Source organism: Lissotriton helveticus, chromosome 3_1 (assembly GCF_964261635.1).
Source record: "Lissotriton helveticus chromosome 3_1, aLisHel1.1, whole genome shotgun sequence".
Taxonomy (NCBI): domain Eukaryota; kingdom Metazoa; phylum Chordata; class Amphibia; order Caudata; family Salamandridae; genus Lissotriton; species Lissotriton helveticus.
Window position 1 is genome coordinate 1,046,700,116 of NC_136061.1, and position 26,778 is coordinate 1,046,726,893.

The 26,778-nt window shown below is 45.5% G+C and overlaps 1 protein-coding gene across 4 annotated transcripts in view; it reads right to left on the reverse strand.

The window, feature by feature from the left end:
• The window catches only part of UBR3 (ubiquitin protein ligase E3 component n-recognin 3), a 1,992,321-nt gene that overhangs the window by 1,742,524 nt on the left and 223,019 nt on the right, over positions 1–26,778 (reverse strand). For all 4 annotated transcript variants that reach the window (XM_078681592.1, XM_078681591.1, XM_078681590.1 and 1 more), the window contains exon 4: positions 13,883–14,026. In XM_078681592.1, coding sequence (XP_078537718.1) covers positions 13,883–14,026 — 144 coding nt within the window. The remainder of the gene's footprint in view (positions 1–13,882; positions 14,027–26,778) is intronic.

The following is a 26,778-nucleotide window of genomic DNA, read 5'->3' on the forward strand; positions in this document are numbered from 1 at the left end:
GAGGTCAAAAGCTGCCTTTAGGTCCACAAAGGCGATGTACAAGTCGCCTTTCCTAAAATGTATATATTTCCAGGCTATACAAAGGAATCTAAAAACCTGGTCGATCGTGCTGGTCTTTGCTCTAAAACCTGCCTTATATTGGGACAAAATATTATGTTCCTCAATCCAGTTAATCAATTTATTTAAAATTTGCCTAGCATATATCTTCTGTAAGACGTCAATGAGACTAATTGGCCGATAGTGTGAGGGATTGTTGCGATCACCCTTCTTAAAATATAATCGGGATTTCTAAAACGGGTCGATCTACATACGGGGAGACCCTTTGTGCAAAGATGTCATAGATCTGCTTAATTGCTGCAGCATTTCCCCCTATCGAGGGCCATTTTAAAGCTCTCCGGTTATTACTTAATAGTGGGTTTATGTGATCACTGTCCGATTCTCTGGACCTTAAGTTGACTGGCTGGAAAGGATAGACAGCCAGTGTCAAGCATAATGGGTAATAGTCACTCTCTGTTCTGTCGTCAACTACTAAATCGAGGGCCATTGGCCACAGCTCAATCGAAATTAATATATAGTCTATGTGGTTCCTTAAGTTACTCCTTTTGAATGTGGGGGCTTTTGGACTATCAGAGGGCAAACGCCCATTACAGGCTCGTAAGCAGTACCCCAAAACAAGTCTTGGTAACTGTGCAACTGCTATTGTACAAGGGCACTATCGGGGTACTTTCCAAGGGCGGGATATTATTAGCCAGATCTTCTTCCTCAAAGATATTTTCTAGTCCAACCATAGGTTCGTATTTACGGTTGAAGTCACCCCCCACAATTATCAGGGTCCTTGATTCAATCGAGCTTAGGAGATTATCTATCTGCTCAATGACCCTCGATTGCTTACTTGTTGGATATGGTCTGGAGTATATATTTAATATATAAACTTCCCTTTTGTCCAGTGTAGAGAATTTTACTCCCAAGATATCCTGCGAGCAAGTTTCAACTAGTTTGATATCAATGCCTTGAGTCACCTTTACCCAAATAGAGAGGCCTCCTGAGGGTCTCCCTCTAACTGATGGAATAGCATCTTTACTAAAGTTTTTGTAGCCTACTTTATAAATAGGTTCTATGGCCCAAGTTTCTTGATGCATAATTATGTCATTCTTCCCGATATATTCCTGTCATACAACATCTTCTGCGTTCCTTCTGAGCCCTGCAATGTTCCAGGAGATCAGTTTTAGCTCTCCTACACAGCCCAACTTACTTTGCTCCTTACGCCCATTTTCTATCCCAAAAGTATGATTAGTGTGATAGTTTCTGGTGTCCCTTATGTTATTCTCTGGTGGGTCTGCTGGATCAATATTCAATTTAGTGGCATGTGGCATTTGTCATGACAAGCCTCTTCTCTTGTGGTTCTAACCCAACTGCCAGTTGTCCAGATGCTTGGGGTGTGGATAATTGTCAGACTTGGACATCCAAGCCTGACAATGCATGGTACCTATTTGTCAATGGCACAGGGTACAACCTGGTGTTTGGATACCATGGCTGCGGTCTATAAAAAAAAAAAACAACGGAAGTGTACAAATATTAGTATTCGTCGAATGTGTTGTCTCGATTTTCTTCAAAACATGACAAACCAGCTCAGGCCTACGAAAGTTTACCACTATACAATCTCAATTTATATTTTTTGTGGCGTGACCTATCCAGCCTACCCTACGGACCATTAGTATCTCCTTGGTATCTGCTAGCTGAAAACTTTATTATGTTTAGCTAGCCAATCTATAGTTTTGTTCCATAGGTCTTCCCAACGTTCTCTCTCTGTCATTCTGAGAGCAGGGACGCCAGCTAATATTAACGTGTATGGGCATGAAGCAGGGGACAGGTTTAAAATATCCAAATTGGGCTTTAATTGCTCATTAGTGGCAGTTTTGCTAGGATTCAAGGTCACGGTAGGAGTCCGAATATGTGGCCCCCCTGTCTACATTTGAGCATACTGTACAATTTCTCTACGTGCCTAAATGTTTGGTGCCAAATGGTACCTCCTGGGGCCTGTCTCCCGTACTAACATGCGTAAGTATAATAAAATCACCACCCTGTGCTTCCCTAGTGTGGTTTACAGTTTTGTCTGCCTTCTCAAAATTTCCTCTGCTTAGCTCATCTACCATTCCACCCTCCTTAGTACAACCTAAGTCTTTTTTATAGCTTTTTTCAAGAAATTCAATTTGTCCCAAAGCTGTGTAAAACCCTTATTAAAAGAGTCTTGGACCTCATTAACCGTTACACCAATAGTTGCACCATTAATAGTACCATCAATTCCTGCTGCAACTTCCTTTGTGTTGCTATAGCTAAGATCTGAGAACACATGGACCGTATCTGTCTGTGTACCCACGGAGATGCTTTTAGTCTGACATGCAGTTGTGTCATATTCTGTATTTGAGCTGTCTGTTGCTTGGGGGGCCATCACAAGTTTAAGTTTCTTTGTAGGTGCCCCCCACTTTCTTTTTACAGGTAGAACTTCAGTTTTCCGTGCTGCCGCGTTTTTCGATACCTTAGTCCTTGTAACTCTACCCTCGACCACTTTTGGCGTTGATTCTGAAGTTTCTGCAAAAGGGGGGGTACAAGACGGGGATGAGGCGTTAACGGGAGAATTAGTGGACAAGCCATGATTCACACTAAAACCCATGTCAACTGCCTGAGTGTCTGCTAAAACGTTACCTCTTTGAATTAGTGGGTCCAAAGAGAGTCGTTGCTCAGTTAGTTCAATATCGTAAATGAACAATAGTTACTTACCTGTAATCTGTGGTTCTCCAGTATTGGTGTCTTTCATAGATTCACATGCCTGAATCATTCCCCGTCGTCGGAGTAGGAGTCCCACGGTATATAAAAAAGCAGTAATAAGCTATTTGTACATAGCAAATAACAGTTATAATAAACCAGGAAGTGAGTAGCCTCAGCTACCAATGAAAAACTTCCACATTAGTGACTATCCAAGTCATTATGTTAGACCAAACTGCAGCCAATCAGGCCACAGCTCCCACCTAGGTATTCTCCCCAGAGACCCAGGCTGTCAGATTTTTGTAGCACTGGAGTGTACCAGAGTATATACAGCTATATCATAACAGTCTGGGTGAGACTCTGAGGGGAGGTGGGTGGGTGCATGTGAATCTATGAAAGACACCAATACTGGAGAACCACAGATTACAGGTAAGTAACTATTGTTCTTCTCCAGTATTTGGGGTGTCTTTCATAGATTCACATGCCTGAATCCGAGTAGTTAGCAGTAATACAATATGTCGCTCTTATACGCCAAAAACATAGTTATCATGCATAAAAGAAAGCAATGCAACATCATAAGAAAGCGTAAAGAGTGCAAAGGAGGTGGGAGAGATCACCAGAGGCTCACCTTACTGAAACAGATTTCGCAGGACTGCTCTCCCCACCGAGGCATCGGTGTCGCTTGAAGAATCCAGACAGTAATGCCTCGTGAATGTGTGTCTGCTGGACCATGTTGCGGCTCTGCAAATATGCGGGAGAGGCACACCAGCAAACAACGCAGTTGAAGAGGAGACTGCTCTTGTAGAATGGGCTCTAGGCAAGGTCTGTAAGGGTTTACCTGCTTGTTGATGGCAGAGCCCTATCGTGGATGAGACCCACCTGGCGATAGTCTGTTTAGTAACAGCACAGCCTTGTCTTGGTCTGCCATGCGCCACAAATAGCTGATCCGTCTTTCTGATGGCAGCTGTTCTTGAAAGATAAAATTTAAGGCATCTCTTAATGTCTAATGTGTGTAAAGTCCGCTCAGCTGGTGACTGCGGATTGGGAAAAAATGTCTTCTAAGTATCACTGGCTCATTGAGATGAAAATCCGATGGCACCTTGGGCATGTACTTCGGGTTGGTGCGTAGTATCACAGAGTCAGGTGTGAATTGCAAGAATGGTGGCTTAGTGGTGAATGCTTGCATGTCACTCACTCGTCTGGCTGATGTTAGTGCCAGCAGTAATGCAACCTTCCAAGTGATGAACTTGAGATCGACCTTATGGATAGGCTCAAAAGGATGGCGAAGAAGCTGTGCTAGGACTACATTCAAATGCCAAGATGGAGGTGGCCGGCGTACAGGTGGAAACATACGAAATAAGCCCTTAAAGAATAGTTGTATTATTCTTGAGGAGTATAGAGAAGTCTTTCCGTCCTGACGGTATCGTGATATGGCGGCTAAGAACACTTTAAGTGTTGAGTGCGCCAAACCTGATTTAGCGAGCTGCAAAAAGAAGGGCAATATCGCTTCTGGCTCCGCAGTCATTGGATGCAAATTCATAGTGTGGCACCAAACACAGAAACGTTTCCACTTCAGTTTGTAAGTCTTGTTTGTGGAAGGCGCCCTAGCATTGGCCAGGACTTCCTGACAGTCTTGTGGAATGTTCAAGTGCGCAAACTCATGGTGTTGAGGAGCCAAGCCGATAATTTCAGAGATTGAGGGTCTGGATGAAACACCTTGCCTTCTTGAATTGTTAGAAGGTGTGGAATTCGGGGCAGTTGGATCGGCTCGCGCTCTGATAGAAGGAGAAGCTGCGTGAACCAATATTGTCGTGGCCACCGTGGAGCAATCAGGATAATTCGACACGGTTGCTTTCTCATTTTCTTGAGGACTTTGGGTATTAACGGAATTGGCGGGAAGGCGTAGGCAAAGATCCGTTCCCAATTTAGTGATAGAGCGTCCCCGCAAGAGTACCTGTGGGGAATCCAGCTCGCAAAGTGAGTACATTTCTTGTTCTGATAAGTTGCAAACAGGTCCAGATCGGGGAGACCCCACCTCTGGAAGATCCGATCCAGCGCTGGCTGATGCAGTTCCCATTCGTGAGTGCTGTTTTTGGATCTGCTCAGCGAATCTGCCAGTACATTGGCTACTCCCGGAACATGCACTGCTGACAAGTTGATGTCGTGATCCAGAGCCCAAGTCCAGATATCTTGAGCCTGTAGAGACAACCGGGCTGATCTTGTGCCCCCCTGCTTGTTCAGGTAATGCATGCTCGTTGTGTTGTCTGTTCGAATCAACACTGTGGAGCCTTGTAGGATTGCCAGAAAGGATTTTAGGGCGAGGAAAATGGCTCGTAACTCCAGCAGATTGATGTGCCATTTCTTTTGTGGAGCGTCCCATTTGCCGCTGATCGTCATCCCTTGAAGGTGAGCGCCCCAACCTTCTAGTGAGGCATCCGTGGTTAATATGAATCTTGGGACTTCTGCGAGGAAAGCACAGCCTATTTGTAGGTGGCGTTTCTGGCTCCACCACAGGATTGTGTCCTTCATTCGAGGCGTCAGTGTAATGATATCCTCGAAGGACCCCGATATCTGCATCCATTGGTGACTGAGTTCCTCTTGTAATGGTCTCATCCTCAGACGACAGTTTGGAGTGAGAGGGATGCACGATGAGATCATCCCTAGGAAAGATTTGAATCTCCGAACAGAAACGTACTCTTCTCTGAGGAGTGTGGTTGCCATCGTTCTGATCTTTGTCTGCCTTTCGTTTGAAATGAAGACCTGGGCAAACTTGGAATCCAGCGTTGCTCCTAAGAAGGACTTTCTTTGAGATGGAATTAGATCTGATTTCTCGAAGTTCACTGAAAACCCGAGGCTCTGAAACAGGCAAAGGCATTTTTGGACATGGTCGTTTGCTGTGGCGTAGGAATTGGCCTTGATAAGGCAATCGTCCAGATAAGGGTATATTTGAATTCCCTGCAATCGTAGGTGCGCCGCTACGGGTGCTAGCATTTTCGTGAACACCCTCGGGGCTGAACGCAGTCCAAAGGGAAGCACCTTGAATTGGAAATCCCTGCCAGCCACTCTGAACCTTAGGAACTTCCTGTGTCTGGGGAAGATAGGGACGTGGAAGTAGGCATCCTGAAGGTCGAGTGTTGCCAAGTGGTCCCCTTCTGCCAAAAACTGGAGGATCTCCTGGAGTGTTAACATTCTGAACGTCAATTTTTTGATGAATTTGTTCAGGGCACGCAAATCGAGGATTGGGCGCCATTCCCCTGATTTTTTGCGTATCAAGAAAAAACGAGAGTAAAAACCTTTCCCTCTCTGGTGTCGAGGTACTCTCTCGATTGCCCCTTTTCGAATCATGGTATTGATTTGGATGAAGAGCTCCTTGAGATGTGCTGGGGGCGGCCCTTTTGGAGGAGAATTTGGAGGGGTTTTTACAAATTCCAGAATGTGTCCCTTGGATACCACATCCAGCACCCATTTGTCTGTAGTAATCTTGGACCATCTTGAGTAATGCAGGGATATTCTTCCTCCCAATTCGTTTTTGGCAGGGACACTTTGGCGGCAGGAAGTGAATCTCACTTCTTGTTGGTGTTATCTCTTCCCCGATAGGTTGCTTTACCTCGGGGCTGTGCGTAAGAGTTTCGTCTTTGGCCATAAGGTTGTTGCTTATATGGCTGGTACCTCTGTGTGTTTTGAGAAGTAGTGTAGTTGCGCTGTTGGTAATATCCTCCTCTATTGGAGAAGTTTCCTCTTCCTCTTGCGCCACGAAAGGAAGATTTTCGAAACTGCAGAGTGCCCAAAGATCGTGCAGTTTCAGTATCCTTCTTTATGGCCTGCAAAGCCTCATCCACGTGCGAGCCGAATAGGAACTCGCCATCATAAGCCATATTTAAGACCTTGGACTGTACTTCATGTCTAAAGGATGTAGATTTTAACCATCCCTCTCTCCGAAGGACTGCGGCTCCTGCCAATTGTCTGAAGCCTGTAGCTGCTACATCCACTGCAGCGTCAATGATCTCTGACGACGCACACTCTCCTTCTTGTAGAATTTTGATAGCCTCAGACCGGTCCGGTTCAGGCAGTTTCTTAATATAAGGCGAAATGTCAGACCACATTTGCCTATCGTATCGGCCCAGAATTGCCATAGAATTAGCAACCCTTACTGTGGTCGCTGCAATCGTGGAAACCTTTTTGCCAATGGTATCGAGTCGTCTTCCGTCTCTGTCTGTAGGCGTGGAGATTTGAGATGATGGGTTTTTAGCCCTTTTTTGAGCTGCTTGTGCAATGACCGAGTCTGTCATGGCCTGTCCAATCAGGCAAGCCGGTGAAGAAGCAGGCGCTCTGTACTTTTTATCCACTCGTGGCAAAACTGGAGGTAAAGAGTTTGGAGTGGCCATGATCTTTAGACCTTCTTTCCAAATAAACTCTATGATCGGTATCGACCAACTCTGTCTTTGGGACAGATTTTTGAAATCATACAGGAAACAATCATCCTGTTTTGTATCCATGGTAATGAGGAATCGTTTGGTAGCGTTATCCATAATCCTGTGGAAATGTGCAATATCCACAGGTGGTGATTCAGCCTTCGGCTGTTCATCTGGAGCAGGGGAGTCAACCTGATAATCCTCATACTCCGACGAATCCGATTCATCCAATTCTCCTTCTTCCTGAGCTTCCTCTTCAGAATTCTCATCTACCGGTTGATTAGCTGGTACCGGCAAGGATGGGGCATGTATCGATTCTTCCATTGCAGGAGGGATTGAATGCAGAGTTCCTCTAGGCGGGGGGGAAGTGAGGTGTGAGTCGCCCGATTCCGAGGGCGGAAAACGTTGATAGTAATCATCCAACATGGACATTAAATTCCTAAATAATTCCATGGGCATTTGTGTCCCTGATGGTGGTGCAGGATCCAACCTTGTCTGTTGCGTCACCTGCTCCTCTTCCTCCTGTTCCTTAACGTGTATGAGCAAGTCAGATGGACTCGTAGCTGCTGGAAATAAATCTCCACCTGAGTCCTCGTCTGAATCCAACAGCCTGTCTGGCATCGTGAGTGGTGACATACATGCAGACTGTGATGGGCGTTGTAGAAGCGCCGCAGTGGTGGCTGGAGAAGGCAACGATATGGGGTTGCTCTTTGCAGACCAGACTTGAAGATCTGTACAAGTTGACAGTTTCGGTGTCATTGGATTCCCTTGGGCCACCGGGAAGTCCTGTGGCATTGACTTTGCTGTGAGGGACGAACTCGCCGTCGTCGACTGTGGCTGGAGAAGTGTCGTCGACGATCCGTTTTTCGACGTCGACGGCGTCGTCGTTGTCGTCGACGGAACACCTTTCATAGTCGACGGAACATTTTTCTTCGTCGACGGGGCCGTCGACGGCGTTATCTTCTTCGTCGACGAGGCCGTCGTCGACGACCTCGTCGACGGGGCCGTCGACGGTGTCTTCTTCGTCGACGGTTGGATCGTCGACGGAGTCTTCTTCGTCGACGATGAGTCCGTCGACGGGTGCTTCGTCGACGGTGAAGCCGTCGACGGCAAGGCTTTCTTCGTCGACGGTAGTGTCGTCGTCGACGGGAAGGGTTTTTTCGACGCTGAGGAAGGCTTCGTCGACGGAGGCTCGTCGACGGTAGGTGAAACTTTCTTCGTCGACGAGATGGGACGAATTTGAACATGAACATAGGTAGGTGAGGACACTGAGGACACCACCAAAGAGGGTTTTGGTGAGGAATAGGTCACAGTGGAAGTCACTGTAGTGGCAGTCCGACAGGAAACCGGCAGAGGAGCTGCTGCCTTGGTTGTAAGCCTCTGAGGTGACAATAAAGGGGCAGTCTTTTTAATGACAGGCGGCTTCACAGATTTTTCACAGGCTTTCTTCACTGTAGAAGTAGAAGGTTCCTCAGCAGCAAGCGTGTGCTGGGCCTGTTTCGCCACCTTAGCCTTAGGGGTAGTTACTTTACCCTCAGCCATCCTCTTTCTAGATCCCATAGAAGACATAGAGGCCAAACTTCCTACCTCAGAGAGTGGCAAGTCCTTGTCCTTATTCCGTTGTATCCATAGTAGGAGGCGACCCTCTCTGTCCCTGAGGGTTTTAGTGGGAAAAGTGCGACAAATCTTGCACTCCTTAGCCTGATGGTCTGGATACAAGCAGTAAATGCAGAGAGAATGAGGGTCTTCCTTGAAGAGCCTTGCCTTGCCACAAGAGTCACAGGCCCTGAAAAGGGACTTAGATGTGGACATGTTGAAAAGAAAGAACTTTCAAAATATGAAGTGTAGAAGAAGAAACTGAGCAGAGCTCAGAGAGACTCCCTATCACACGACGTGCGGTAAAAAATCTGACAGCCTGGGTCTCTGGGGAGAATACCTAGGTGGGAGCTGTGGCCTGATTGGCTGCAGTTTGGTCTAACATAATGACTTGGATAGTCACTAATGTGGAAGTTTTTCATTGGTAGCTGAGGCTACTCACTTCCTGGTTTATTATAACTGTTATTTGCTATGTACAAATAGCTTATTACTGCTTTTTTATATACCGTGGGACTCCTACTCCGACGACGGGGAATGATTCAGGCATGTGAATCTATGAAAGACACCCCAAATACTGGAGAACAATAATGATTCAGCCCTTACCAAGAAGGCATCTAGTGTCCCCGCTGCTCCCTTGCGTTTCTCAATTCCCTAATAAGGCTCAGTTGGTGATACGTGCAACAGAAGTCACAGGGAATAAAATCACAGTATGTGAGAGATCCTCAATGTACAGTGCCTTCCTGTTCCAGCAAATATCCAATTTGTAGCTCCCAGAAGCAAGATGTTAGGAGATTTGCCCAGCCTAGCCTCCTCGGGGCTATGACCTCTGCTCACGGCCGGAACTGGGACTGTAAACTATGACTCTTCTAGCGGTGGCGGCAGGGATTCCGAGTACAAGCAGCTAAGTAGCACCAAGAAAAAGAGAGACTCCCGCACCGCTGTAGCCCTACGCTGTTCTTAAGCGCCTCCCGGCGTGCTTGGGCAGCGTTCCCGCCGCTAGGAATGCTGGAGGTTGAAGTCCCGGCCTGCGACCTCCGCTCACGGCCGGAACCAGGACTGTAAACTGCCCAAATGACTCTTCTGGTGGTGGCGGCAAGGATCCAGAGTACAAGCAGGTAAGTGGCACCAAGAAGAGAGACTGGTCGCTCTCAGTTCTACTCACAGTTTCAAAAGAATCTACATGTTGTATTACAAAAGGGGTAACTAAAATGTAATCCAAAAGTTTGCTCTTGGAGCACACAAAATGTGATGACTTGAGTGGAATGTCTGGTCAAAATCGACCATTCAGATTAATTACTGAATACTTAACATTTTACAACAGAAATTTGAGTTCATTCTGCTTGTTAATTTCACATCAGATCTCATATCAGGAACTTCTGCAGTTCTTTTATCAGATCTGAAATAAGAAACTTGGGTTCTAACACCTCATTAGGTCTCTAGTAAATAAAAGTTCCAAATTTACTGACTTCTGTAAATTGATCAAGTGTTTTCCTTTGACCCCTGTAAAGATCTATGATGTCCTGTGGGCCTGGTCTTTTGACCCCTGAAAAGATCTATGAAGTCCTGTGGGCCTGGTCTATACTAAGCAAAACTACATTTTAAAAAATAGCTTGATATAATAAAAAAATAACTATCAATAGTTTTATTAAATCTGCATAGCACTGACCTGTGACATGCTTCATCTTTGCAGTGCTCCTTTTGTTGGGATAGTGGAGCAAGCTTTGATTCCGCTGAATCGTTACTGGTGCAAAGTCACAGTCTTAAATTGATGCTTCTGTTTAAATTGATAACTGAATTTGGTCACACTGAAGAGATAGAGACTCAGTGTTGGATGGCATATACTGCTAGTCCCTGTGCCAACTTCTTTACATAGCAGTATGGAACCAACTATAGTATTTAATTTCTAGTCAACATACGTGGTCATTTGTGCTTCTTATGCGTTCCTAAAGCACAGGAGAGCTTTTGCAGCAGTTTCAGCTTTCCTCCTAATGATATAGGGGTTTAGCAGGTATATGCTAAAAGGGTAATTCCCAAGTAGGTGAAATCTTCTATTTTACTAGGAGAAAGTCCTCAGAGAGAAAACCCTTGTTTCTGTTTGCAAGTGTCTGTGGGCTGGCTCTACATGAGACTTTTTGAATTATTTGTTCAAATGGATTTCTTATAGCAGTTTTTGACCCCGATGAGGAGCATCTTTGTAGCTCTAGACAAGATTATAGAATCATCAAATTATAGCAGTAGGAATGTTCACTCCTCCTTCCTGCAGACTGAACGTATGTGGTGTTAATACAAGGCACTCCGTCGGACTCTTGTTTTCATTTTGAATTATCATCTTATTTACCGTTTCGGGCTTAACATACTTGCATTCCTGAATTGCTTTACAGCTCAGCCAGAATAGAAAGAAAGTAGGAACTGAGGCGTGCTACAGTCAACCTCTGATAGTCTGGCTCGGTTAATCAGGTGAAAGGCAGAGGAGAAGTATAGAAAAGGGCGTCTTTTTTGGTTTAACAGCTGAATTTTGTTGTAAAAAGCATGAACACCTGGCCTAGCAATATCAGAAATAATCTTGATGTACTGGTTTTAAAATGCTATAGTCATCCAATCATTCCTTAAAGTTTCTGAGCAGCACTTTAGTTCAAATCTTGGTCAATGCATCAATGATGTTAATGGCCAGTTACTTCTAGGGTAATTCATAAGAAATTTTTCTGCATGATAGGATCAGGATGCTTTGCACCAGGATTTAAACAATTCTGTGTGATGAGAGCACTGTGACAAACTCCCGTAGGATTGGGCACTTACCATGGCAGAACTTAAAGACCTTGTTCAGGAACAGACTTCGGCAACTGCCATTAAACGTTTTAGATTATTTCTGGCATTCCTTATGGAGTCACTAGTTGATAGGAATTGGATGTAAGTGTTCACTATTGCCAAGTGATGTCTGGACAAGCTTTCACAATTTGTTGATGGAGCTAATTCCTCTAGTTGTTCATTCTTTTTATGAAAGACGTCACATTGATAGTGGACAATCTAAATTTAACATGCGATTCTGGCATTTGTTAGTTTGCAAGAAGCTGTTCTTGAGAAACTGCAGTGTTCAAAATGGCTTTGGATGTTCACGTATTAAAAGAAGTTACCAGCTTCTCCGATTTTATCATTGTTCTCCTATGTAATAATGTTCTAAATATGGGGCTAGTTTGCCTTTTGTTTCATGATTTGGTTTTTCTAAAACTTCACCAGCTCTCCCTCTCTTTCTCTAGCTCTAAACCAGTTTCTAGTGTACCAACTGTTTGCAACATCATTTTAAAAACACTGACATACTTCTGTTGAATAATTCTTATCTGCCAGTCTAAAACTTGATCAAAACATCCAACATGAACATATTCCCACCTCTACCAAACTAACTTGAAAATGAAACACCCAAGAATGGATTACCTTCCCAACTATTGATCTCAAGCGGAAGGTAAAGGTAAGTATGTTTATCATCACAAACCCCCACTGTTGAATACCACTTAGTCACAAAATCCAACTGTAGCTCTAGTGTGATCACATCAGCAGTGTGTTTCCTTCACTTTTTCTTGCAGGTAATAAGCTCTGTATCTCAGCTAGAAGCAAACCTCTAAAGACATACACTTGCTACCGTTTCACAAGTTACTATAGTTGTATGTCAATGCTATCTTTACTGCTTAGCTAATAGGGAGAATACCATTAATTAAAAAAATGAGTTTCAAATGGTCGTACACCGCTCAAGGAAAGCAATTGGGTCTTGGGAAGCCACAATAAAAACTCAAATGTGTTCCTTATAGTGGCATCATTTGATTAAGATGATGTTTTATTTATATTTGTATTTGCTTCTAAAAATCTTTTAGAATATATTCAGTTGTAGATTGTAGCCCTCTCAGATGAGTACAATAATTTACTCAATAGAGCAGTAATTAAACTTCTCTGTTGAGATGAGAGCATAACAAATTAATAAATCACTGGCAAAGCAAAAGTGTTTCATCTGTAGCTTGGCACTTTCACAATGTGAGTGCCATGTTATTGGCTTTGCTTTTTGGTAAAGCATGATTAAAACAAAGCAAAAGAGAAAACATTTCAAAATACTTGAGGAAAAGCCATCACATATCTGGACGCATTTCAAAACTGTAACATGAATTTAATATTTTCCATTTTAGGAAACAGCATGGTTTATTTTTCAAATACTATTTAAGTTGCACATTGTGAACAGAATTTAAGATGAATAAGGAGGTATCAAAAGTTTAAGGAAAATGTTTGCAAAGGCCTAAATTACTTTCTACAGGATTCGGAACTGAAACAAGTGCTCCAGGTATTTGAGGTTCTGCAGTAGCCCAGGGAGCACATTTATGGGCCTTCAGGAGAAGAAACTTGTCCTTTCTAGCCATGCTAAGTACACCTTCTGCCTAACTTGCCAGCTGAGTGAGTGCAGTAGCCGGCTCCTCTCCATAAATGCTGCCTTTCTGTGCAAATGCCTGGGTCACGCCTTATGTGCAACGCCGATACCCATAGTTGGGCTTGTATGGACGACCCGGGAGAGGTGAGGGGGAGGAAAACGAAGAGTACAGGTGTGGCAATGTGAGGGGAAAGGAGCACATGAGCAGGAGATCAAGAAAACACTTGAATTCTCAAGAAAAGAAACACATGCACTCCCATTGAGTCTCTAAGAAGAAATGAGTTCTCTGGTGTGAGCTGTGGAAAGATACAATTCATCGATTCGAAAGGATGGGTAATAAGCTATGCTCCATAGGAAGATAAACTAAAGGTGTTGAATAAGAAGCATGCAAATAAGACTAACAAGAAGATCAACCAGTGATAAGCAATTGGCTAACCCAAAGCCCACTGTAAGAATTTATTTTACACAACAAGTCTTGGACAAGACATAGCTAAATTGGTCTGCAGGTGAGACGTTAAAGGACTGTGGATTTCTTTACAAGTTTGACATGCTTTTAAGTGACAGAGCTTTGGAGTATAACAACCCTTCACTATACATGCATGCAGAAAAACTTAAAGATGCCAAAGGAGAAATTCTAAGTGCTCCACAAAGTAATTCTAGATGCACACAAAACAACTGTCCGGTTATTGCTGTTTGCTGTGCTAACCTTGTCCTGCTACTGAACTGGTTCCAGTTGGCTGCTCCTGCTTATCAAATACAGGTTTCTCCTCTGGAGCTCCTAGTCCAGAACCTTTCAACGCCGTCAAATACTTTTCTTGGCTTTCATTCACACAAGCATTTTCCACAGGACCTAAAGAGTCAAAAAATCATTAAATCAATGGTGGACATGTTTTCAAACAGATTACAATTGACTCAAACTCTAGAACATTATATGAGAGACAAATACTATACCTTCCAACATGGGGAGGTCCATAAAGGAAAATGTACCTCTGTGCTGATGCATGGCCTCTCAACTCTTGGGTTCTCGCCTATCATAGACTGAAAGGAACTACTGCCACCACTTCCTAGTAGCAACAATAACTGCCCCACAGATGCTGTGACAAGATTCAGACATGCGACAATAAGTACCCCCACCGCCCCACTAATGATGTCACATAGGAACAAGACCAGTAACCCTTTCTCATTCCCAGCCTGAAACAAGTTTGGGTGTGTGAAGGCTACAGTTCAAGCACACCCAGCTTTGTGCAAAATGATATAAATCAGACAAAGTCCTATCTTGAGAGGGAGAGAGGGAGAGAGGGAGAGAGGGAGTGAAGGAGTGAAGGGAGAGAGGGAGTGAAGGAGTGAAGGAGGAGAGGGAGTGAAGGAGTGAGGGAGAGAGGGAGAGGGGGAGAGGGGGAGAGGGGGAGAGGGGGAGAGGGGGAGAGGGGGAGAGAGAGAGAGGGAGAGAGGGCGAGAGAGAGGGCGAGAGAGAGGGCGAGAGAGAGGGCGAGAGAGAGGGCGAGAGAGAGGGCGAGAGAGAGGGAGAGAGGGAGAGAGAGAGAGAGGGAGAGAGGGAGAGAGGGAGAGAGGGAGAGAGGGAGAGAGGGAGTGAGGGAGAGAGGGAGAGAGGGAGTGAGGGAGTGAGGGAGAGAGGGAGAGAGGGAGAGAGGGAGAGAGGGAGAGAGGGAGAGAGGGAGAGAGGGAGAGAGGGAGAGAGGGAGAGAGGGAGAGAGGGAGAGAGGGAGAGAGGGAGAGAGATCACAATAACCCAAGAGCCCCTGGCACAGAAAGAGACTACTTCCCTTTGGGTAGCAACATTGTGCTTTGAGAGAATGTTGTGGAAACAATTCTTCTGAAGCTACTTATTGTGCTTTCAACCTCCTTCCAGTTAGTGGTTCAAATGGGTGTGAATCCAATAATGGATCCCCGAAAGCTATACATTTCTGAAAAGTGGACCAAATTCAGAATTCAGCAAGTGGTCATTTGTGCATATCCTTTAAGTTTTTCCTAAAGAAACTAACAGTTGAAATAACAAAATATTAAAATGGAGTAAAAAAAACAGCTATTTGTGCCTACATTTTCACTTGTAACTTCTTCTAACTAACGTAGATTTTTAAAGACCTTTTTTGCAATGAGCCAAATGTGCAATTTAGGCTCTAGCTTAGCCAGCACCTAAGGGAAACCTAGCAAACCTGTAAAAAAATGTAACTTAGACACACAGGGGAACCCAGGATGGGGTGACTTGTGTGGCTATCACCAGGTTCTGTTAGCCAGAATGAAACGCAAAAAGATGATGGACGGAATGTTGAAGATTTGTCAAACAATCACCCCCAGTCACAGATCTGGCTTCAATCCATTGTTATTTTACTCAACACACTATTCCACTTTGGACCCAGCCATATGCAAATCAGCCTTGACCCTGTTCCCCATGAGAACAGTCCAGCCCGAACTGACAGGTCTGGTCCTCTCTGGACTGGAAAACATGCATACCGGGACCGGTTTCTGGGTATCACCCCATATCAGCCAGGCTAGCTTGAAACCGGTGGCGTAGCGAGCACAGAACCGACGTCTGGACATACCCTTTCCACTTAGGGTGAAAATGCAACAAAAAAAGATGGACGGTATGTTGAACATTGTCAAACATTCACCCATAGTCTGGGTCTGGGTTTAATCCGTAATTATTTTCCTCAACACGCCATTCCAGTTTGGACCCAGCCATATGCAAATCAGCCTTGACCCTGTTCCCCATGGGAATAGTCCAGCCCGAATTGCCAGGCCAGGTCCTCCCTGGACCGGAAAACTTGCATCCTGGGACCCGTTTCGGGTCCCAGGATGAAAAACTGTCCCATTTGTTTTTTAAGTGGGGTTGGGGCATTGAAATGCCCATTGTGGGCAGCTCCCACCCCTACTCTGGCGATAAAAAAAATAAAATACCCCCTGCTGCTTAGTGGGCTTCCTGCCACCCCCCCGGGGGCAGAAGCACAGTGCGTGTTTATTTTTTGGTGGGGGTGGGGGGATGGGTTTGGGGGGGTGGCACTATATGTACATAAAAATGTAATGCTTAGTTCCCAGTGGTCTTTTTGTCCCTCCCAGAGGGGCAGATCGGGGCTAATACATGAAAAAATCCTTGGTATCTAGTGGGCTTTCTCATGGCTATTTTTTAGGGGGGGGGGTGCGGGCATTGGCATGCCTGTTCTGGGCAGTCCCCACCGCTAACTTTACATAACAATGTAATCCCTGGTTCCTAGTGGGCTTTCTGTTTCCCCCCTCCCACGGACATATTGGGAGCTTTTGCCCCCACAGGGAGGGTGGGGATCAGAAAGACTAAATAGACCCAAAAAAGTTGAGGGGGACCAAAGGCTCTTGCCCAAGGGGCCGCTTCCCCCTCCCTGGTGACTAGTGTTTGGGGATCTGCCTCCTGCGACGATCCCCAAGCAGGGATCCACTAGGGAAGGGTACCATTGGAAAGGGGAGGAAAATGATATCTCTCCTTCTGCCTAGATGCTCAGGGGCACGGAGATAGAAATGCCTCTGGCAGCTGGGAAAGCTCTTACTCAGCTCCAGAGGCTTAAAAAGAACAAGCATTTACAATGCAATGGTTTTGCCTTTGACAAAGTTAGAGCGATTGGCATTGTCAATGACAATTTTTTTATTTATGTGTTGGTTTTGAAAACAGATAAATGAATGCCATTGTCATTTACAATGCCAATAGCGTAATCTCACGCAAATGGACGATGGTTACAAAAATTTTTGAAAAGTGCTCTATAGAATCAGGAGGAGTCGGGGAGGGATAATGAATAGAGATAGAGCCAAGAAGGAAAAAAAAATTAGGGTGAGAGAGAGTGGTGCATTAGAGAGAGTTAACAGTGTGTTGATGGGAGAGTGAGTGACGGGATGAGAGAATGAGCAGAAGAAAGAGAGGCAGTGAGAGAAGGAGAGTGTGGTGAAAGGGAAGAGTGAGTGACGGGATGAGAGTAAGAGCAGAAGAGAGAGATGCAGTGAGAGAAGGAGAGTGAGGTGAAAGGGAAGAGTGAGTGACGGGATGAGAGTATGAGCAGAAGAGAGAGAGGCGGTGAGAGAAGGAGAGTGTGGTGAAAGGGAAGAGTGAGTGACGGGATGAGAGTATGAGCAGAAGAGAGAGAGGCGGTGAGAGAAGGAGAGTGTGGTGAAAGGGAAGAGTGAGTGACGGGATGAGAGTATGAGCAGAAGAGAGAGAGGCGGTGAGAGAAGGAGAGTGTGGTGAAAGGGAAGAGTGAGTGACGGGATGAGAGTATGAGCAGAAGAGAGAGAGGCGGTGAGAGAAGGAGAGTGTGGTGAAAGGGAAGAGTGAGTGACGGGATGAGAGTATGAGCAGAAGAGAGAGAGGCGATGAGAGAAGGAGAGTGGTGAAAGGGAAGAGTGAGTGACGGGATGAGAGTATGAGCAGAAGTCCTGCATCCTGGGAGCTGAGTGACTGCAGAGCCAGGACCTGCCGGTGGCACCGCTGACCCCTTGCCACTCCTCGGGTTCCCCGCAAAGCTCAGCCTGGGATGCGGCCCCACCGGTCGGCACTGCTGCTGCTGGCAGCGATGTTCCTGCATTGCGAGGCAAAGTTCGGAGAGAGGAGCGAGTCCCGAGGGAGGAGACGGTGTAATACTTGACTTGACTGGGCAATGGAAGGGACAAACTCAAGCTGAACAGTCCAAATAAAAGCAAGAAAATGTGAGGTACAAAGCCACTGGCAAGCAATGGGTGAAATGCATTCTCATGGACGCTTTCCGAAGGTCCAAAAGATGTAGGCTTCGACCAAAAAAACAACAAAAAAACACAATAGGTACGCCTGTCAAAGACACTCACCTAGCCAACAGAAAGCGTGTGGGGCCACAACACACAGGGCCTCTTGGTAGTTGTGTGACTACTGTTCGAAACAGAATGAGGACATTCACACCCACCTTTCACTGCTGCTCGCTTCCTTTGAGCCTGTACACTGCTCTGCTGTCTTTTGGGAATGTTTGCGCTATGCAAACACAACACATGTACACACAGTAAAAGTGGCACACAGTAATGTACTCCATTTAGGGTTGAATTTATAAATAAGTGCAGGGGCCTAAAGATTTTTTAAGAGCCCGCCACTGGCACTTACAAATGCCATGTTTGAAAAATACCAAGGCTGTCTAAACTGATTCCACCTCACACCTTTCTTCCAGCAAGCCACACTGCCTGTCTCTTCATCTCACTTCGCAGTTTCTTTTCCATCCATGCTTTCTCATTTATCACAATTTTCCTATTTTTTCTCTTCCTCCTTTCTTCCTCTCCTTCCGGTCTCTCCTACTCTAGATGAAGTCCGAGGATGAAAAACAAGCCTTGGTCCTTAAAAATGAGTGACAGTGTCCACCACCCGTTTAAAAAAAAAAAACCTGCACAAACTCCTTCTTTTGAAATAGTGGGTTCAACTTGCTGCTGCTTAAGCCCTGCCGATAGCCTCACAGTGCACGAGACAGCGCTCCACATAATTATTACATTCATTGTCCAGGACTTTCTATTGTACTCACCCTGCATCAAAGGTCAGCCAACAAGTGGTAACTGGGTGTCCCAACCTCCAGCCTTACTGTCTACTCTGCCAACACATTTGGCCACTATTTACTTTGGCACAAGTGAATCAGGTGAAAGGCAACCCGATTCTCTTATACACTCATTCCTACTATTGAAATGCAGAAACAAATATACAGGATAGCTCTATAGATACATGATCGATCCTTAGTTCTTCTTTTTGCATATTGAGAGGAACCTTAAAACTGTGTATAGTATATTTAAGAGCATCTGCCTAACTTTCTTCACGCAACAGCCGGCTTGGCTTGAATACCTTATTTCGAGAACTGAGAAATTGATAATTTGAAGTTAACTCAATTAGATGGGATGTAGTGATATTGTCTTTACGGTTGCTAGGCTTTGTGGCCACCCACAAACTGTGGAAAGGCATGACCAATCGGAACAGAAAACATGACACATAGTGTATACCCCGGGGGACCGCACAGTGCATTCCGATAGAGAAGCACTATAGTAGGCCCCTGCTTGTGCCCCAGGGGCACTTAAAGGTCACGCAATGGAAACAAAGTGAAGCGAGGAGAGGTGGTGTAACACATAAAGCTGCCGACCTTGGAGCTGGAGAGCAGAGTTCGATCCTCAGCTTAGGCTGTATTAGTTCTAAATAATTAAAAGAAGATCCCTGGCTGGGCTGTATATTAAATAAACCCATCAGTAAAATTTCTGTCTAGCAGACTTAGACTATAACCGGACCAAAGAGCCTTATCTATCATCCCCCTCCTCTGCCCCACAAGTTCTCACGTTATCCCTGTGGCCCAAAGAAGAAGAGAGTGGGGCTTTTAATTAATATGTAATGCTTCAACCTAGCAGTGCCACTCGTGAACACAAAGAGGCACTTTTGAATAAACACCTCGGTAAAATTACTATCTAGTAGGCCCGAGACTAGAACCCTGGTCTGCAGAACTAGAGAGGCCGAGCACTGCCCAGGTGAGCTACGGAGCTTCTCCCACATGGTGGAGTTAATAGGGGCGTAAAGAGTATGCTGCCTCCCGTCCGCCGGAGGGGCCCCCCGCTCCCGATGCCACTGCTAGGCAGTACACATTAATGTTTTTTTTTTAAAAAGTTGTATGTAGCACTAACGAGACCCGAAGGGGTTAGAGCGCTTTACATGAGCACATGTTGCGTTAGAGACGGACACATTCATGTTGTTAGGCACGGGGAGATTAAGCGTCCTGCAGAGACTCGAACACGGTTTCCCAGCCTCGAGGTCGACCACTGTCAGTGCCTGAGTTTCGCAGGCTGTGCTTAAGGAAGGTGGGTGCCGGCTCAATGCCGGACCAGATTCGGGGGCGTTCCCGAGAACAGGCTTGCGGCTGACGTTGCGTGACGTCGCCAAAGGCCAAAAATTCTCGAGAACGCCCCCGAATCTGGTCCGGGATTGACGGACAGAGCCGTCTCCCAATGGCTAGCCTCCATTTATGGAGCTAGCCGATGGGAGACGGGGGCCGTTCCTGTCTCCCCTACTATACTCATTAGGTTTTCGCCTGCGCGAAAAAGCTGCGCAGAGCGCAGCTTTCGCCAGGCAAAACCTAAAAAAGGAAATCCCTGGATTTCTGACTGGTGTGCGGAGGGCGTAACGGCTACGTCCTCGGCATGGAAGGGGTTCATTTACTCTAAGCCATGGCACACAGCAACCCGCACTGCAGTGCAACATGTAAAAAAAATGAAAAAACAGTGCAGGGGTTGGGATACAAGGGAGGAGGGCGGGAAACACAATATAGAGCGGGACAGGAGACCTGTTCGTTCTGCATGGTTAGAAGGTTCGGTATTGGTTGAAACTGAATGGAATCACATTCTGAGATAAGTAGGAGTTCGGTGAACCAGAAATGGAGAGGTCACCTGGGAGCAATGAGAATTATGCGACAAGGTTCTCTCTTCATTTTCCGGAGAACCCTAGGAACCAACAGTATCGGAGGAAAGGCGTAAGCATAGATCTGCGACCAATTCATCGAAAACGCATTCCCGCATGACCCTTTGTGGGGAAGCCAAGTTGCGAAGAATGGGCATTTGCGGTTCTGACTGGTCGCAAACAGGTCTAGATCGTGACAACCCCACTCCTGAAAAATTCGATTCAACGTTTGTTGATGTAGCTCCCACTCGTGATTGGATACTGTTGATCTGCTGAGGGAATCCGCCAGGACATTGGAAACTCCCGGAACATGTATCGCTGACAAGTTTATCCTGTGTCATATCGCCCAGTCCCAAATATGTTGGACTTGTTGAGAGAGCAGAGCAGACCTTGTTTCTCCTAGTTTATTCAAGTAGTGCATACTTGTTGTGTTGTCCGTCCGGATTAATAAAGATGCACCCAGAATGATGGTGCGAAAAGATTTTAGGGCCAGGAAGATGGCTAGCAATTTTAGAAGGGTGATATGCCATGTCCGCTGCTGGACGTTCCACTTGCCGCTGACTGTCAGCCCTTGAAGGTATGCTCCCCACCCCTCGAGGGATGCATCTGTGGTGATGAAGAAACTTGGAGCTTCCACTAGGAATGCGCACCCTTTTTCCAGGTTCCTTTTGAGAGTCCACCAGAGTAAGGCTTCTCGCATCCGGGGAGTGATGCGAATGAGATCGTCGAAGGACCCTGAAACCTGCAGCCAATGGTCATTGAGCTCTTCTTGTAGGGGTCTCATTCTGAGGCGGCAGTTGGGGACTAAAGGAATGCAGGGAAAAATCATCCCCAGAAATGACTGTCGGACTGAAACGCATCTTTTTGAAAGTCAGCAAATTTTTTGTTGCATTTTGTTTGAGACAAATGCTTGTATCAGTTGAGTGTCAAACGTGGCTCCCAAGAACGTCTTTCTTTGCAATTGGACGAGATGAGACTTGTCGAGATTGATGGAGAGGCCCAGAGATTGTAAGAGGGACAAACATTTCTGAATGTGGCCGCTTGCGACTGTGAAAGAATTCGCCTTGATAAGGCAGTCGTCTATATACGGAAAGATTTGGATCCCCTCCAGACGAAGGTGTGCGGCCACCATTGCTAGAACCTTGGTAAACACACGGGGCGCGGAAAGTAGTCCAGAAGGAAGGACTTTGAACTTGAAGTCCCTGCCAGCCACTCTGAACCGCAGGAATTTTCTGTGTCTGGGTAGAATCGGTACATGGAAATACACGTCCTGGAGGTCGAGGGTGGCCAAGTGATCCCCCGCAGAAAGGAGCTGAAGGATTTCTTGAAGCGTTAACATCTGGAATGATAACTTTTAAAAAAAAAATTTGAGGGAGTGAAGATCCAGAATGGGGCGCCATCTTGAATAAAACCAGGTTACTCTTTGCGATTGTGGGACCATTTCGATCGCTCCCTTTCGTACATCAAATTAATTTGGGGAAAAAAGCTCCTTGAGATGAGCTGGAGGTGGGCCTTTGGGAGGAGAGTTTGGAGGAATCTTTATGAACTCTAGAACATGGCCTCTGGCCACAATGTCCAGGACCCACTTGTCTGATGTTATTGCGGACCAGTTTGAGTAAAATTGGGAGATTCTCCCTCCAACTTTTAAAGGAGTAGGTGGCAGGTGGCGGTTGTCACTGTTTTTTTAGATGCGTCTCGTCCACGATAGGAGGGCTTTCTCTTATTCTGTGAATAGGAGGTATTTCGTTGTCCGTAAGACTGTTGGCGTTGGGACTGGTATCATTGGTTACTTTGAAAGGACTGGTATGACCTTTGTTCGTTATATCCTCCTCGACTAGAAAAGGATCCACGGCCCTTAGAGCCACAAACGGGCTGCTTCAGAAACTGGAGATTACAGAGAGATCTTGCGGTTTCGGTATCTTTCTTAATGGCCTGAAGGGCCTCATCCACATGTTGGCCAAACAGTGATTCACCATCAAACGGCATATCAATTATCTTTGCCTGAACCTCCTGGCGAAAAGATGTTGATTTTAGCCAGCCTTGCCGCCGTAGTACTGCGGCACCTGCTAGTTGTCTAAATCCTGTAGATGCGACTTCCACGGCCGAATCTATGATTTCGGCAGAGATATGCTCTCCTTCCTGCAGGATTTGTAAAGCTTCCCATTTAGATGGTTCCGGCACCATGTCGATGTAGGGAGAGATGTCCGACCACATCTGTCTATCATACCCGCCTAAAATGACCAGTGAATTAGCAGCACGGACAGTCGTCGCTGCCATGGTGGAAACCTTTCTTACAATAGCATCCAATCGTCTGCCATCCCGATCCGGAGGAGCTGTGACCGGAGAGGAGGGGTTTCTAGCTCGTGGTTGTGCCGCTTGAGCAATAACAGAGTCAGATTTAGGTTGACCTATGAGGCATGCAGGCGAGTTATCTGGTGCCTTATATTTTTTGTCGAGGCGAGGCAGGACCGCAGGAACAGAAGCAGGTGCCTTCATGACCTTCAATCCCTCTTCCCAAATGAAGTCAATGATTGGGATTGTCCGTACCGGCTTCCTAGGCTGATCTTTAAATTCATATAGGAAAAACTCATCCTTTTTTGTTTCCATAGGCAGGAGGAACCTTTGTGTTGCCCTCTCCATAAGAAGATGAACACCTCCGATGTCAACTGGAAGAGAATCGATTTGAGCTGGAGTTGAAGGAGACAGAGTTTGTATCTGGTAATCGTCCCACACCGTAAGAAGCGATCTGTCATCCAATTCTCCTTCCACCCTATCGTCGTCCGAGGTGTGAGCATCATGGGAATGATGCGAAGGCACTGGAGAAGGTGGTCTGGGTGACCTCAACTCAGAAAAGGAAGTTTGAGGCACAGGTGTCACTAGAATGGACAAAGTCGATTCAGATGGAGGGAAATGGTGATAATAATCATCTAACATGAATTGTAGATTGTTTAATAGAGCCAAAGGCATTTGTGCCGTCTGGATCGCATCTGGAGCTGGACCCACAGTCTCTGGGGAAGGATTGTCATCCTGATCCTCCTCGTGATATTTAATGAATAATTCTGAAGGGCTCCTGGCAGTGTGAAATCTGTCATCCTCTTCGGACTCCTCATCATCCTCCCCATAATCCACTAATTGTTCAGGTAACTCTGGAGGTACCTTAGTAGGGGAAATATGCAGTGGGGAGAGGGCCTCCAATGAAGAACCAAGTCTGTGCAGCAAGGAAGATGCTGTTGTCAATGGTGGTAATTGCACAGACGTCATACACGGTCCAGAGGGTTCCGTTGCCGTAGACGCTGGCCAAACCTGCAACTCTGTGCAAAATGATAACTGTAGCGTCGACGAGTGAGCCGACGACGGAGTCGTCATCGATGGGGCTGGCGTCAATGAGGTAACCATCGACGAGGCGGCCGTCGACGACGAGGGGGTTGGAGATTAACACAAAAAAGACTACGTTTATGGTCTGCAATCCACCAAAGACCAGTTGTGCCAATCCCTCTTTGAATGGCATCGTTTTGGGCAGGGTAACTGTATTTGAATACTTGGGTGCCACCCTTACCGATAGAATGGATTGGGGCCCACAACTTGCTAAGGCTAAACTCAGACTTGCTCAGACCACAGGTGGTATTCTAAAACTCCATAGGGAATCCACCTCTAAGCCAGTTGCTTCCATTATAGAAATTTATAAAGCACAAGCACAGGGAGTAATTTTATATGGGGCGGAACTATGGGGTCACTGCCCGTTAGAAGGTATCAGCAAGACTGAAAATCTATTTCTAAGATCACTACTGGCTCTTCCAAATAGTACCCCTCTCATCCCCCTGAGAATGGATCTGGGTATTAGACCAATAGAAGAAGTGTCCCTACGGCCCTTAACTTATTGGCGCCGACTCTGGGTAACCCCCGAGCTGACGCATTTTATATCTGAAACCGAAGAGTTATTGGGTCTCAAAAAATGCCCTGGTTTACTTTATAAAAAAAGAAAATACAAGGCTGGGTCTACCAGGTCTTTGGTCATACCCTGTAGTAGCCTGTGCCGAGTTGTCGCGCGCTGATTTGGTTAAATTGTATCACATGAATAGAATCACGTATACCCTTAGAAACTCTGGGTTGGGTTCACTTAAACTTCAGTTTTTTAATATAAAAGACGAATATAAAGTTGAGCCTTTCCCAGATGAGGATTTACCCAGTGCAGCAAGAAAACTCTACTTGCAATTCAGATATGGCACACTTCCTCTCAGGGCCTTATCCTATAAATGGTCATCTAATAAGTCAGTAGAATGCCCGGCCTGTGGGGCCAAGGAAGAGACTGAGTCCTGTGTTTTCTTCTTCTGCCTAAAGTACAAATCTCTTTGGCAGCGCAGGCTTGTCCAACTTTGTAGAAACTTGGGGTTTAGATATCATAATCAGGCCCTCAGAATACTGAAGTGTAACACCTCTACCCCTCTTGTATTCTCTGTTTCAAGCTTCATCTATGCTATGTGGCGCAGGCGAAGATCCTTTTTTATAAAAAAATTATTCTATAGATGTTATGCCTCCAAGAATGGACCCAGAACTGTAAACCTGTGTCTTTTTTTTTTTTTTTTTTACGTTTTTATATTTTTTTACTTTTTAATCTTTCTGTATATTGAATGATAACTGGACTGTGTTCCTATTCTTATGATGTTGTAAACACTATTAATGATATTGATTGTATGTATGTATCTTTTATGGTCTACGACCGAAATAAAGATTATTTGACTGACTGCTTTGTCAACGGTGGTAACTCATTTTCCTGTCGTTCCTCAAGAGGAACAGAGGAGGGTTTCTTGAACACCTATCTTCCCTCAGGAGGGGAAGGAGGAGGAACAGAGCTCGACATCTTCACACCACTTTCTATTGTAGTAAGTCCTTTCTTCTCCTTTTCACATCGGTGAGGAGATTTAGTTGGGTTAAGCCTGTCAGACCCATGGGAGGTCTTTTTAGAAGCTTTTTGAGGGCGCTCCTCAGAAGAAGAAGGGTCAGACCTCTTTCTTTTTCTCAGATCTTCTAAAAGACGCAGCAGGTGAGGCCTCAACACTGTCATCACTAGAGACTGGATCTCTTCAGTATTTTAGCTTCTGGAGCCAGGTAATGAGACGTCCCTCATGATCCCTCAAGGTTTTAGTAGAAAAGGTATGACATCCCTTGCAGTCCTTGGCCTTGTGGTCCGGATACAGGCAATATAAGCAATCTTTATAAGGGTCATCCACAGAAAGCCACTTTTAAGAGCAGGTGGCACAAGCACTAAAAAGGCCTTTTTTCTCCTTGTCTGCCACGATGAAAAGGAAATGGACCAAGATTGTAGAGTAATTTGGAAACATATAGCTTTAAGAATTCTCTCAAAAGTAGTAAAATAGGGAATAACTGAGCAGAGCTCTGTGGAGACTCCCTAGCACAAAGTGTGGTAGAAAATCTGAAGGTCTGAGGTTCTCTCAGGAGGGTTCTAGAGGGTGACGCTGATCTGATTGGTTGTTGATTTTATTTGGTCTCTTTTACAAAAAGAGGTGGATATGTTACAAAGATGGAATGGGCCTAGGCCTGGTTTCTAGTTTGTAATAGCTTTGCATTATATACCGAGGACTCCCTTCTCAGTGAGGGGGATGATTCAAGCATGTGAATCTATGAAAGTTCCAATACTGGAGTAAGCCCTCATACACCTGGATGGGTGTCATGCTTCATCATTGGGCATTTGCTACACATTGGGTCGGCCCTGCTATGCCAGACAGGCACCCTTAATGGGGGCACTTTACCGGAGATCTTTTCAAAAGCCGTTTGGTGGAGTGCAGGTGTGTGGGTTTCAGTGCAGACTGGTGTTTTTTAAGTGAATGTGTGCAGCTAAAAATAGGACAATTTTATTGTTCGAGTCCTACTGCCTATATCAAAATCAGTGGTGCTATCTATTAAAAGGAATTTATCTAGAATAGCTTTCTGTCAACATGTTTCAAGCCTAAAGGAGACAAATAAATGATCTAGGGGCTCTATCTCAGGAAAAGTATAGCCTAATCTACACAGTGACTGGAGTTTCAACACATGAGTCTATATATCTACTTCCAGTCAGGTATACCTCTCTGAGTATCAGTTAAAAATGTCTATTTTTGCCAAGACCTGTTATGTAGAAAACAATAACATTCCTTTAATTGTGGTAACGTTTCAAAATGAATGTACCAAAT